At 41.7% G+C, this 14,153-nt stretch overlaps 1 protein-coding gene across 2 annotated transcripts in view; it reads left to right on the top strand.

Annotated features, from left to right (window-relative positions):
- LOC113016627 (uncharacterized) overlaps positions 1-8,769 on the top strand; it is a 141,005-nt gene extending 132,236 nt beyond the window's left edge. For both annotated transcript variants that reach the window (XM_026159576.1, XM_026159573.1), the window contains 9 exons: positions 1,404-1,835; positions 2,826-3,089; positions 3,206-3,460; positions 3,545-3,793; positions 3,930-4,187; positions 7,248-7,550; positions 7,651-7,920; positions 8,042-8,125; positions 8,272-8,769. In XM_026159576.1, the coding sequence (XP_026015361.1) occupies positions 1,404-1,835; positions 2,826-3,089; positions 3,206-3,460; positions 3,545-3,793; positions 3,930-4,187; positions 7,248-7,550; positions 7,651-7,920; positions 8,042-8,125; positions 8,272-8,335 (2,179 nt within the window). In that variant the 3' untranslated portion in view covers positions 8,336-8,769. The remainder of the gene's footprint in view (positions 1-1,403; positions 1,836-2,825; positions 3,090-3,205; positions 3,461-3,544; positions 3,794-3,929; positions 4,188-7,247; positions 7,551-7,650; positions 7,921-8,041; positions 8,126-8,271) is intronic.
- The last annotated feature ends 5,384 nt before the right edge of the window (positions 8,770-14,153 follow it).

Genomic DNA, 14,153 nt, shown 5'->3' with positions numbered 1-14,153 from the left:
GCGTCTGTGAATACCCGTGTGTACACCTGTGTGCATACCTGTGTGGATCAGCATGCTTGCATTCCAAAGGTTTCTCCATGTAACGATCTGCTAGGGAGTGTGGGGGAGCCACAGCCCCGTCCACCAGGGTATGAAGCAGGTATGGAGGAGATCAAAACTCCAGACATCCAGAGGCCCCCAGAACACAAGAGACCAAGGAAGACCAACAGAGGGGCAGCCGCGCCACTGTCCCAGTAAGAGCTGAGGAGAGTCCCAGATGAGGGCTCACTCAGCAGCCGCGGAGCAGAAGCCAGGGGGGGTTGCAGTGACGTGCCCGTGAGCTCCGCCGGCAGCCAGCTGTGCCTGAGTGACCGAGCCCCAGGCCGAGAGGCCGGGGGCACCCCACCTCCGAAGTGGCCCGAGCGAGCCCCAGGCTCCAGGCCCCGATAAGCGGCCGCCAAGGAGTGAGCCGGTGTGTACCCGGACGCCCACCCCCGGACACAAAGAACCACCAACGCACCGATGTCTGAGGGAGTCCGCCACTGGCAGGGGAAGTGGTGGTAGGGGGAGATAGGCCTCCAAACCTTGGAGGGCCTGAGATGTCCCCAGAGAGGTGGCGTCTGACACCCAACCTGACATATAGACACAGACATACAGGCACACACATATACAAACATCCATTCCCACCCTCATGCTCTCATATGCACTCACTCCACACTCAACCAACGTGGAGACAGACATAAAGAGACGCTGTACACACGATCACACTCCCCAAGCGTACTCTACAAACCGGGTCTAGGTACCCTTGCCCCTGGAGGGGGGAACTGCACCCAGACCCAGGTGGTGTTACCCTTTTCCCTGCGGTGGGGAGAGGTATATAAATCATACTCAACATGTTGTTGCACTAACAAACTCTGTTTTAATAGATGAGCAACTAAAAACTGTTAAACAGAAGATTTTGTATTTAGCTTTTTGAGTTTAGCATAATGTGTGAATACATCAAATAACAGGGTGTTTATTACTTTTTGTCTCCACCTGCAGATGGAGTGTCGTCATATTATTATTTTTTTTTTACATTTTGAAAACTATAAGGGCTTTTTGGAATAATTCATCTGCTCAAAGTTTTACAAAAATTCTATACAGAAAGGTTGATTCTGAATCAGAATGAACCTTTTGGGATCTCCTTACCTGGATGATTGAGCATGCATCGAGACAACACAAGGAGGATGTTGTATGGTTACACATGTGTCATCTAAACGGCAAAATGAAGCTGCTGTTGTTCAAGATATAAAGTGTAGATGTTGTTGTTCCACTAATAGGTTTCGAATTAAGTTTAATTATATGCAGAACACACATGGACCATCAATGTGTGGTTGGCAGCTGTAATCAAATCATCACTAAATCTTTTCTTCTTTTTGTTCCAGTTTCTTTACTCTGTTGGCAGATGAAGCAGCCAAATTCTTTGGGAATCTGTTTTGTGCCGCAACAGAAAGAGAACAGCAGACAGGAGAGAAGATACTGGAGTTGTTATCATCAGTGTGCACATATCAAACATTCCCTTTTATTGACAGAGACATAGATGCTCAATATAAATGCAATTTCCTGCTGGATCTGTGCTCCCATGTGAAGGACTATGAGTCTAAAACAGGCTTGAGTGTCCTTCCATCCTTACAGTCAGTTTTCCAGTCAGCTCCTGCAGTCTGGTTCATAAACCTCTCAGAGAGAAAGACCTCCATCCTCCTGGAAATTCTTAAAGTCCAATCAGGGAAAAAACAGTTGAAGCTGAGAGGCTGCCCACATGAAGAGAGTGAAGTGAGGAATTTTCTTCAGTGTCTGCCTTATATCTCACAGCTCAGGTAAATAGAAACAATACAGTACTTAGTCAGTAGTGTCTTGGAAATAATCAACTTTTCATTAACAGTGTAAAAATGTAGACAAATGACATGTATTGGTCAAGTAATTATTTCAACTTATCTATTGCTATGTGAAAACAGCCTGGTTTGATAGAACTTATTTTTACTCTAATCTAAAAAAAGTTTTCACCTGGACCCCAAATCAGCTGTTTTGTATTTCTTTTTTTAAAGTTCACAGAAATTAGTTAATAATTTATTAAAAAAAAAACTCAGATAATACAATATAGGGGAGGGGGAGTAGGTGTTTGCATGAACATTTAGCTAGTAAAACATGGGTGATTTGGCTAGTGTTGCAGCAGGTGAGTAATTGATGAATGAACCACAGGGAAAAGTACAGGAACAAAGCTCAGCCTCTGAAAACACGCAGACAGATGCACACAGGAGGAGGGATTGAGGCAAATGGGAAATTCACATTTCTACTGAAGCCATCCAGAATTTTGATTAAACGTTAATATGAAACATGGACAAGTCAAAGTTAGTTACAAACTACACCTTTGTACATGCTGTATACATGTTTAGTCCTCACCCGTTCACTGAATGATCATGGCTGTATTTCCCTGAGTAAGCAGAACTTCAAATTTAACATTTAGTAAGTGGGGAACTGTACATTTTCATGTGAATATCTACTGTGCTTCTTAAGTCATGAGGATCAACATGCTGGAAAAAATAACATGGATCCATGCATGTTTACTTTGATGGCCTATAACTCTAAAAAATACTAATGAAGAGGAATTTGGACATTTCTTCATTAAATTTACTAAAGTGCAAAAAATTCCCCTGATTAATAGAGACCCTGATTTTTCATGGAATGACAACAAAACTAATTGCTAGTTTTATCAGCTTGTTCATCGATGAATGAAACACAAAATGTGGTTTGTGGTAATGTGAGTAGGTCTGCCTGTGTTTTCTGATTTCATCTCCACTGTGTTCCAGCTGTGATCCAGACTTCTTCCAGAGTGTGTGTACATCCATGTCTGTAAGATCCAGAGAGGAGGCCCAGCAGCTGGAGTCTCTGCTGCAGCTCCTGGGGTTCCAGCTGCTGTTAACAGGAGAGTTACACAGGAAAAGCTGCTGGTCTGTGGGGAGAGTTCTCAGACTGTGTGGCTCTAAAGTGGATCTCGTCCTCACACCCAGCAAGATGTCTGCCAGAGGAGCCGCTCTCCTCTTTAGACACACAACACAACTACACAGTCTGAGGCAGGAAGTGAAATCATGACTCTCTTGTTCTTCTAACACCATTTATCTGCTGTCCACTTTGAATCTTTGGTTCTTGGTGTTCATCATTTCTCCTCTTTTGTCTCTGTGATCTTCAGGCTTTCCATCAACATGTCCTTGCTCCTGTTTCAGTGGGTAAGAAGAGGCAGAGTGGTCTGTCCGCTGGCTGTGGAAGAGCTTTCTCTTGTGCCTAAGAAAGCTCGACCATCACAGAGAGTGATGTTGAGGGCTGTCAGTAGTTTGGCTTCCCTGCTGAGACACTGGACAGTCGGACGGTTGGACCTGACTGAGAGCTGCATCCCTGCTCAGGGTCTGATTACTCTGCTGCTCCATGATGGTCCTCTAACAGTCAAGTAAATGTCTTTCCTGGACATCACAGGCCAAATAAAATGTACATTTTTACTTTAAATCTTATTTTATATTTATGATCTCTGCAGACTGAGTGAAGAGAGCTTCCAGCAGCTTCTGTCTCTCCTCCATGAAATCCAGGACAAGGACTTGACGTTGTCCTTCTTCAGTAAGGTTGGTGGAGACCTGACCTCCTGCTGTCTGAACTGGGAGCTTCTTCACTATCTGCTGCAGCAGGCGTCAGCTCAGACCATCACTGTGAACCTGAGGAAGAACCTCTTCTTACAGGAGGAAACCACACGTCTGCTTCCCTTTCTGGACAGGATTGTGTTTAAAAGGTGCTGAATGTAGTTTGATCTTTTACCAAACACAGTTTCTGCTGTTTAATCAGGAGGATTTGAAATGCTGTCTCATCTTTAATCAGAAGTTTATGGATCCTTTAAACAAAGTTGGAAATAAACTGTTTGTTTTCAGGCCCAGTCCCAGCTTTGTGATGAGCTCCATCAGAGAGCTCTGCAGAGCTCATGACAGTCACGCTGTACCCAGTTTACTGAGGTCACTTGGTCATGTGATCAACCTGAGCTGCAGAGAGCTGGACTCAGTGGACTGTGCTGCTCTGATCTTCATCCTCAAACACGGAGACAGAGTCAAACTGAACCTCCTGTGGACCTCCATACCAGCAGAGGGAGCAGAGTCCATCCTCTTCATGCTGGACAAAGTTTCTCATCTCAGGTCAGATATTAGAGCTCGTTCCCAAACTTTTTTTGCTAGGCCCCCTGCCCCCCCCACCCGCGCGCGCACAAACCCACCCTCCAACCACACACACCCATATTTTGCTCAATTGCGGTTTATTTCACACCTCAAACATTTAGTAAACAATTAAGCAAATACAAGTAATCTGCAATAAATTACAGGTAGTAATAAAATAAACTACTAACTCTTTTACGCTGCGTCGCACCTACACGGGTATTTTTGAACACGCAGCTGTTTCGTCCACACGTAAACGGCGTTTCGAATCACCTAAAACTGAGATTTTTTAAATCTCCTTTTTTGCGTTTACGTGTGGACGAGGAATACAGAGCTCGTCACGTAATGTCAAAGGTATGTGCCTTTTTCACGTCACGCTGTGCGCCACGTTATTGTTTACATGAGATGAATTGCAGATAGAGACAAAATACTGTTAATCTTACCATCTGCAGGTTTTACACGCTTACATATACACATGCAGTTACTGTCCCTCTATTTACAAAGGCAGAGGCGTCACAGTGTGATTATTTTATGTGTAGTTGTTTTTTTCCTGTGTAATAATATTCAACATTGCTATCAATACATTTTTCGAAAAATGCCTCTCTGTGCAAAATGGGTTTAAAAACATAAACAGCTGTGGGATACTGTTTGTCCGTGATTTGAACCGGGGGAACAAATCATGGCAGGATCAGCCTGATATTATTTGTATCCCACTGTAACTTTACTGTATAAAGAGCTAACATCTCCAAAATGTCAGGAGTAGTTAGTCATTGCAACAAGTGTTTGTGAACTAAAAATCAAGAATGTGGGATACTGTTTGTCCGTGATTTGAAGAGCCCAGCGCTGCTCCCGACGAAGGGAAAACTAATTCTGCAGGGGAGACCTACCTTGGCACTTGTGCAGGTGAAGCCAAAGGGAAGATTTGCTTCACCATATTTTCTAGTCTTTGGCTTAGAATGAAGTTGGTTTGGAAACATATTAGCTATGCTTCATCTCCTGCTTTGCGTTTGTGTGGGTGCCCTCTGCTAGCAGTGTCCAAGCATTTTGGGGGTTTTTTTTTTCCTTTTCATACCGCACCCCCCCTGCAATGGGGGGCGGGCCCCACACTTCGGAAAGCTCTGCTGTAAACTATCCCAGCCACTTGTGCCTCTCAGTGTACGCTGTCCCTGCTTGCATCTTAAATCCTGCTACTATGTGCACGATAGTCCCTGGGTCACCTTTACAAAGCTTGGGACCTGTTGACTGTGAAAGACTTGGATGGATGGATGGACCTTTGTATATTGTGATGAGTTTTCATGTCCTGACATCAGTGGCATTTATCTTTTGCTGTGACCACCTTATTATTCCAGCTGGGTGTCTGACAGCCAGCAGGTGATATGTATTGATAGCTTGGATTTTATTCCTATTGTTCAATTGGCTTTTCCACCTCTGTCTTACCTTCTGGGAGTATTTGGCGATGGATACATCTTTAGCATGGTTCATGTTGGCACTTGAAATACTCAGATACTTGTAGCTGTCCTGTATATTTGCTATTCTGCCTTCTGGTAGCACCACCCGATCAGTCTGGATCACCTTCCCTCTCTTTGCAAGCATTTGGCCACACTTAAACAGTCAGAATGACGTCCCGATTTCCTCACTATAGATAGTGATAGTTGATTTCTGGCATACATCTTCATGTCATGTATGATTGGTGGCTCCAACGCCACCTAAGGGAATTACACCCCTAGAAAATATAAAGAGAGCATGTCTTTATACTTACTAAAAAAAATTGCACAGGTTTGAAATTATAATACTGAGGCTACTTTCAGACTACTTTATTAAATACATTGGTTAAAAGACAAAAAAAGAAGAATTAAGCAATTGTAGCCCAGAGCACAATGAAAGTTGACATGGTCTACACTGTAGTTCTGCTTCCAGCCTTCTTCTCCAACTGCTCCAACCTGAGTGATACTGGGTTTACTGTGGCAGTGGCATATATCAGCTCACTGGTTTAAGTTATGATGGTTGGGGATCGTGCTTAGGGCAGTGTTCACATCTGCAAGCACGTCCTTTCAGATGTTTCTGTATACTATGCCAGCCACTTGGTTATGGCGCTCCATTTTGCATCCTGCTGTTAAGTGCTGGGTTTTCTCAGGGGCATATTTCTACAGCCTGCAGCTGGGGTCTTGCCTGGTGTGGTAGACCATGTCCTTGTGCTGCCATGGTTAGTGCCTCTGTGCTGTCTTTCAGTCCAGATTTGTTCAGCCATTTGCCGGATTTCTCGATATCAGCCACTTCCTCTTTGAATATTTGTTTTTTTTACCCTGGACTGTTGTTCTGACACTCACTAGTCCTTGGCATTGTTCCTTTTGCTTATCATACAGTCTCAGGGTGCTGGATTTTGGGGTGAAACATTTCACACATAGCAAGGGGATTTCTTTTCTTAATGACAGTGTTTTCTATCTCCTCCTTTGGCCAGCTAATATCACAGCAGGATACATATAGGTGGTGATTGCCCCAATTCTTTTGTTCCAATTCAGCTGACTCTTCACGACTTGCCTTACTTTCTGAGGTTATGTTGCAGACGCATCTTTCCCAATGGCCTCTTCATGGTTCCCATTTGTTCAAAGGTACTTGTACCTGTCCTCAATGCTATTCTTCACTCATGGCAAACAGCTTGATGTCCCTGATGTAGAGCAGGTGGCAATGGTTTATACAGTAGTGGGGACTCTCTCCTTGGTAAATCCTGTACTTTATGGTGACTTGTGCAATTGGCTTAAGGTTGGACTCTAGGAGTTTCCATATCCCCATTATCTTCCCAGTGAAAGGGAGTTTTAACATTCTTACACTATTACCAAGTTTGACAAATAAGCGCACATTATCATGAAGGCAAAAATGGAAATGGACAATAAATTCCCTTTAAATTAATTTCCTGTGTTTTATTTTTAGTTTGCGATATTTGGATTTGAAGCTGATGTTAGTAACTGATCAGCTGAGGTAAACTGAGTAGTCATAATTGTATCTGTGTATGAATTGGTTTATGTTTGCCTGTATTTTTCCTTGCAGTGTTGACAGGAATCAGCTGCTGAGGTTCATCCACTGCTGTGCTGCCTGTGACGTCCAGCAGGAGGCAGCGTCAGGCCTGCTGAGGACTCTGCAGCACAGCTTGGATCTGTCCTGCTCCTCCTGTGTGGAGCTACCAGAGGAGGATCAGCCTGAGCCTCTGAGTCTGACTGCTGATGACTGCAGGGCCGTCTCCACCATCCTGACACACAGCAGCCGGGACACACAGCTCGACCTGCGAGACTGTGAGGTGGAGGACAGCGTGCTGGACCTGCTGTTTCCTGTCCTCCACAGGGTCCGCCTCAGGTGGGAAAGACCACAGAAGAGTCTAAACCAGTGAGAAGCTCGTTCACACTGGTGTTGATGCATCCTGACAGTTTCTCTTTGCTCTGTTTGTCCTGTTTAGAGTCAGTAAAACTGTCCTCCTCCAGCTGCTGTCTCTGGTTCCTGTGAACAGTGAGAGGGACACAGTGAGGCGGGCGGTGTCCCTGTGTGCAGCCCTGGGTGGAGAGCTGGATCTCAGTCACAGCACGCTGGATCAGAGGGTCTGTGGGTCTTTGGTCCAGATGCTGGACTCGTGTGAAGGGCTGACAGAGCTGGACCTCAGTCACTGTCAGCTCACTGACCAGCTGCTGCTCCCTCTCATCACACATCTGCACAAAGTCCAAGTCCTGGAGTGAGTGTCACACACTGATCCTTCTCTGGGAGACACCAATATCCATCAGCCTGTTCACACACACTACAATAATATGATGTGCAGTGATCACTTAGAGCCTCTTGTTGTGTTTGTGTTACAGTCTGAGTCACAATCAGATCACTGATGCTTCGACTGATGTGTTACTGCAGCTGCTCTCCATCAACCCCTCCATCGACTGTGTGCGGTGAGCCAACATGAATCAGTCTCCATCAGTGAAGGAGTTTCTCCTCAGACTCTCAGAGGAATCATTCACAGTCTGAGCTCACATGGATTCATGTTGTTCTGAGTGAATGAGTGACGTCTGCTCTCTCTGCTTTGGTCTCTTTCTAGACTCTACAGCAACAACATCGTGCACAGAGCAGCCTTCAAGGAACACAAGCAGTGTGAGATATGAAGGAATCATCGTCAAGTAGTTGTTGGTTTTTTCTCTTCTCGTCATCATTAAATGAAAACATTGGAGGAAGTATGAACACTGGTGCTGTGTTCATGGAGTCAGCAATGTACGACACAGTAACATTAGAGTGCTATGTTAATTTTTTTTCTTTTTTCTATGATCATTAAGAAGACAGTTTATATGGAGGCTCAGGATATATCTCATCCTGATGTATCTTTTGTTTCTCAGCTGCTACAGATTTTTCTTTGATGGAGCTCAATTGTCTAATCGAGCTCCATTATAGTAAGTAAGTAAAGTAAAGTTACTAAGTGCTTTTCACAGACAAGCGGTCACAAAGCACTGTTGACAAAAGGCTAAAATAAACAAGAACGTCAGGTGCCAAAATAGACGATACAAAACATAATAATAAAATACAGTAAAGTTAACAGGTACTTTTAAAATAAAATAAATAAATCAATTAAAAAAATCTCAGCAGAAAGCCTGATTAAACAGAAAAGTTTTTAACTGCGTTTTAAAACAATCCAGAGTCAACAAAATGTAGTTGTGGTGGTAGACTGTTCCACAGCCTTGGTGCCACAGACTGAAGCCTCCGTCCCTTTTTGTCTTTAGATGTGTTTGTGGAACAACCAACAAATTCTGAGTCTTTGAATGGAGACAACGAGCAGCAGTGTATTTAGTAAGAAGTAGACATAATCTGGGGCCAGGCCATTTAGTGCTCTGTATGTTAAAACAAGAATTTTGAAACAAATTCTAAAATCTATTGGGAGCCAATGTAAAGAGTACAAAATAGGAGTAATGTGAACATGCTTACTAGAATGTGTTAGTAGTCTGGCCACAGAACTTTGTGTAGCTTGGGAGTCGAGAAATAGATGATTTGTTCAAGTTGGTAAAAAGGACATAACAATAATATAAACACGATGACACAAATGCATGAACAAATTTTTCCAGTTCAGCTGTGGAGACCTTATGTTGCAATTTAGAAATGTTCCTAAAATAAAAGAAAAATTCATGATTTTACATTCGAGCCAAGGCCCAGAGGAGAATCAAATATTTCTCCAAGATTCTGAATGTCAGATTAAAAGAAGATTAGATTACCAGTAGAGCTGTTTCTTCAACAGAGGAGTTACCTCAGCAAAATAGGATGGAACACAAACTTGCCTCAGCGACACGTTGATGATAGATTGCAGTGTGGGACCAACACTGGTTAGAGTCCCAGATGGGACAGAGGGAGGTAGTATATCTGGGCAACATTTACTTTGGGTTCTGTTTACATTTTGAGTATTGGTTATATTTACTTCTTTGTGTTTCAGTTAAGTACAGCGTCACCTGTGTCCATTTGTATCATGTTGTCAAGTTTTTATCTTTGGCATCTGATCCTTCATGTAGTTACTTCCTGTTTTATTTTGATATTGATTTGTCTCTGGTATAATGTATTTATATTTGCTTATGCATCTCATTATCCTGATTGGTTTCAGCTGTGTTTTGTTCCAACGCTGTTTTACGCTCCTTTAATTTGCCTATTTTTATATTTACCTGTTAAACCTGAGAGTCCTGCAGGCAGCTACCTGGGACCTGTTTTCAGCTGAACCTTGACAGATGACCATCCTGATGTTTACACATCTGAAACTTCTGTAATAATGGTGATTCAGTTATTTTATTTTTTGTTAGACTATTGAGACAAAACAAAGAGGCCAACTTGTTTTTGTTTTTTTAATCAATGCAGTGAGTCGGCCATATTTATTCATTGTACTTTTGTGATAACTGTACTTATTCTACTCAGCATTTTTCAGTCAGGACAGAGTAGAGAGACTCTATAATCACTTCTCAGAGGAACGATGCAATAAGTGAGCAATCAGGAGAAAACTATGTTTGGTACTTTGACATAACTGGAACAAATGGGCATAAACATGTTAACATATATCGGTTTTCATATTTTATATTACATGACATGGGTGAAAGTGGTTATTTTTTCTGTGACAGTTTTCCTCATTAATGGAACATGTTAACAAAACCTTCTACCATATTAGTTTACAGCTGCAAATGGACTCAGGGAATAAATTATAAAAGGCCAAATGTCTGTAACTGATGATTCCGTCTCAGTGATTTATAGTTGTAGTAAATCATGTTCATGTTGCAGGATCACAGTCCGCTTCAGGTGCTGACAAATGTTTCTGCAGATAAATTAAGATTTAAGACCAGGTTGACTTTAAAAATTAAGATTGGAGCATTAAGATTTAAAATTGTTTGGCCTTACATACTAAAGAGCACCAACAGGACGGACCCTAATTTACCTCACCAGTATCGAGATGAACAAGTAATAAAGCAAATTCAGCTCCCTTGTACAGTTATGTTTTTTCACTCTATTACTTCAGCCTGATTTAAGTGTGACTGATCTTCCTCCTATACATCAAAATATGTTTTTTTGTTCTATATTTTATAGAATATTTGTTTACAATGATTTATTTCCGTCACACTGATGGCATGTATCCAACACAGCATGTTTCATGGAAGAATTAAAAGCTCAAACATTCTGGAAAATTATTCAAAGTACTGAAGAGAAACAAACCTGATTTCATAGCAGAAATGCAAATTGGATTGCATCATGTGAGAACAAACAACTCAAAAAAGAAAAAGAAAATTCAAAAGACAAGTCATTTCAATGAGCTCCGCAAAACACATGTACTTTTGTGAGTTGATTTCAGCCCCTAAACAGTGACCAGAGGAAAGAATTGTCAGAATAATGTGCACACATTTTAGAGAGGTTTTCCTGTAGGTACTCTGTACAAACACTAACACCAGACACCGACAGCAAAGCGTGCAGCTAGAAACAAAGCTATGACATGGCTATCCGAGGCTTATGAATTTGTGATCGCACAGCATCTCACATTCTCTCTCACACACACACACACAAGCAGAAAGTGCCGAAATAATATATATTAATAAAATCAATAGCATTATTCCAGCTTTTAATCAAGACCATGGGCAGCAGTGGTCAGGGGAATGGACACGTTTAAGATAATGCTGTCCACTCAAGCCAAGTAACACAAAGATGCTGTAACATCTATAAGTTGCGAACAAAAGAGAGAAACCCAGTAACCATAGGCCCTCACAGATTGGATGTACCAAACAGACACTCTCATTCAATAAAGGGTTGAATGAGAAACAACAGTTCCTAATGAATCAGCTTCTAGATATACATTTCCATATATAGTGCACGCACATACAATGAGTGCATATTTTCAAGATTCAAATGTGTCAATATGTTAATATGAAAACATTTTAACTGCTGGGCTGCCAGCAAAATAACCCTTTAATATGTTGCCTGTATATGTTGATAAAGCGTTGTCCTTCCTGACATCTACTAAAAATGTAAAGAACAAAATTTGGCTTTTATTGAGCTGCAGCTACAGTTCATATTGTTCAGTTCTGATGAATTTCTATTGGAGAGTGTCATAGTTTGCAGTGAAAGCTTAAATATCCAGTAAGGCTCTTGGTATTATCCAACCATCAGAGCAACCCTCTTCTGATCTGCAGTCAGCTGTCTGGTTGGAGAAACTAAGTCATACTTATGCGTATCTCAGCCTTTGGGATTATCATTAAATCAATTCTTACTCTGGATCAGCTGGGATGAGTGATGGATGGAGGGGATTTTATTACAATAACATCAAAGAGATAATGTGAGTTTGAGGATTGATGGCACTGCAGACCAAATCCACCAAATCTACCTTTGAGTACACCGTAAAATTAGTTCCCAGAACTAAAAAACAAAACAAAAACACTATGCAAACTCAGTGCCTCAAAAAAAATGAGTAAAGCTTACTTAAGATGACTATGTTAGGACAACTTATTCATTGCAACTATACAGTACAAAGAATAACTTGATGTTTCTGACTGCAATACTAATTGTTTACAAACTGAAAAACATTTCAAGTTCTACTAAATTAAAAAGCAATTTGAGGTAACTTACTATTTTTTAATCATATTATATTTTGTCATCCTTGAAATTTCTAATACAGCACTTATATTAACATAACACTGTTTGCATGATTCATAAAGAACAGTTAACAACACTTCTTGTAATAACTTTGAGTGGAAAAGGACAGAAAAAGAACATGTGGATCCTGGAATAATTGCAGCTTCCATCATTAATGGACTGAAGAGGAAGAAGTTCCCAAGGAGTCATTTAGAAGAGTTTAGAACATCAACTGATTGAATCCATGAATCTGGACACATGTTTCTGAGTGAAAGAGACAGACATGTACAGATTGAACTACCTGTTCAACCGTCAGAGAGTTTCTCTAACAGGAGGACATTCTTTACACTCAACTCAGCACAGACACACTGAAGAACCAGGATGGACTCTAAATCCAGGATAAAGAGGTTCAGTGAATGTGGTGTTGAAGGTGTGGAGGTAGATCAGAGTGTCAGAAGAGACTCTGTAGAAGGACAGAGTGCCACATACACTGCTACTCTGTTAGAGACAGAGAAGGAGATTGATGATACTTTCTTACAGTGCCAGACACGAGAAGGACCATCATCAGAGCAGTACAGACTCCAGGACTGATCATTCCCTCCAAAACAGCAGTCATTACTGTCTCCTTTCCTTGTGATCCTTCTGCATCTCACAGATATATAATGTCCCCTCTTCATTCAATCTCCCAGTAACAGCGACCAGTCAGACCATTTGTACACAGCAGCTGAGGCCAATAATGAAATCTGTCTGTATGATCAAGATATGACTGATCCTCCTCCACACGTGTCACCTTCCTGTTGTTATCAGACAGTTTGAGGTTTGTGTGTACTGTGTTTGTGTCGATTGTGAGTTGACAGGAATCTGATGGAGAAACAAACACAATCCAGCTGCAGTTATTGATCCATCATCTGTTCATTGATTGACACTTTGATGATGACTCCTGACATCAGAGATGTGAATGAGTGATGTGACAGTTTGAAGATGGTTGAATGTGTGCTGCTTTGTTTTCATGAATCACATTAAAAACACACTTACACTTCCTCAGACCTGGTCTCAACCATCGGACTCCAGCAGGCTGCACCCTGAAAGGAGGAGGGGGGTCAGACCAGCACAGTCTCTTTCAGCATGCACACATGGACATTACATCTCTCTCATACACATACTGTTAGACACTAATAAAGGAACAATCCAACATTTTCACGAATACACTTCAATCCATACACACAGACTGAAATGATTCACAGCCTTGTTTCTTTCACAGACAACAAGTTTCCAACCTATCTTAACCTGTTCATCCTTCAGTCAGTTTCACTGGCTGTCATTGTGACTGTGGACATACAGCACAGGAAACACACACATTAAACATGTCTGACACTTTATTAGGTACACAGTGGCAACTTTCTTATGTACAGTACACCTCTGGCCAGAGGCAGGAAGTAACGAAGTATTTTGTTAATGGACTTAAGTAGAGTATTTACTTCTCTGGCAGCTTTTTACTTTTACTCCAAACATTTTTAAACAAATCTCTGTACTTTCTACTCATATTTTGAGAACAGGCTTGTTAGTTTTGGTTTAACACATTTGCGGAGAGTTATTTCATGTCACTGCGAGCCTTCACACATCAAATCAATTTGAGGCTAGACATACTGTGAAACCTGCTGCAAAACAAACTAAACTAGACTAATAGCGTTATTTAAAGGTTGTTTAATATTCTACAGTATGTTTAACATGTTGATCCTGAACACAGGCCATTGCTATAAGTCAGTGTGAGAGTCGGATTGGTTCTTTATCTTTTTGGTGACCTCACCCCAGTGTATCACTGACTGAATTCCACCCTCATACCAA

This window comes from Astatotilapia calliptera, chromosome 23, assembly GCF_900246225.1.
Source record: "Astatotilapia calliptera chromosome 23, fAstCal1.2, whole genome shotgun sequence".
In the NCBI taxonomy this organism is placed as follows: domain Eukaryota; kingdom Metazoa; phylum Chordata; class Actinopteri; order Cichliformes; family Cichlidae; genus Astatotilapia; species Astatotilapia calliptera.
The sequence above is the reverse complement of the archived record's forward strand: the minus strand, read 5'-3'. Positions and strand labels throughout refer to the sequence as shown.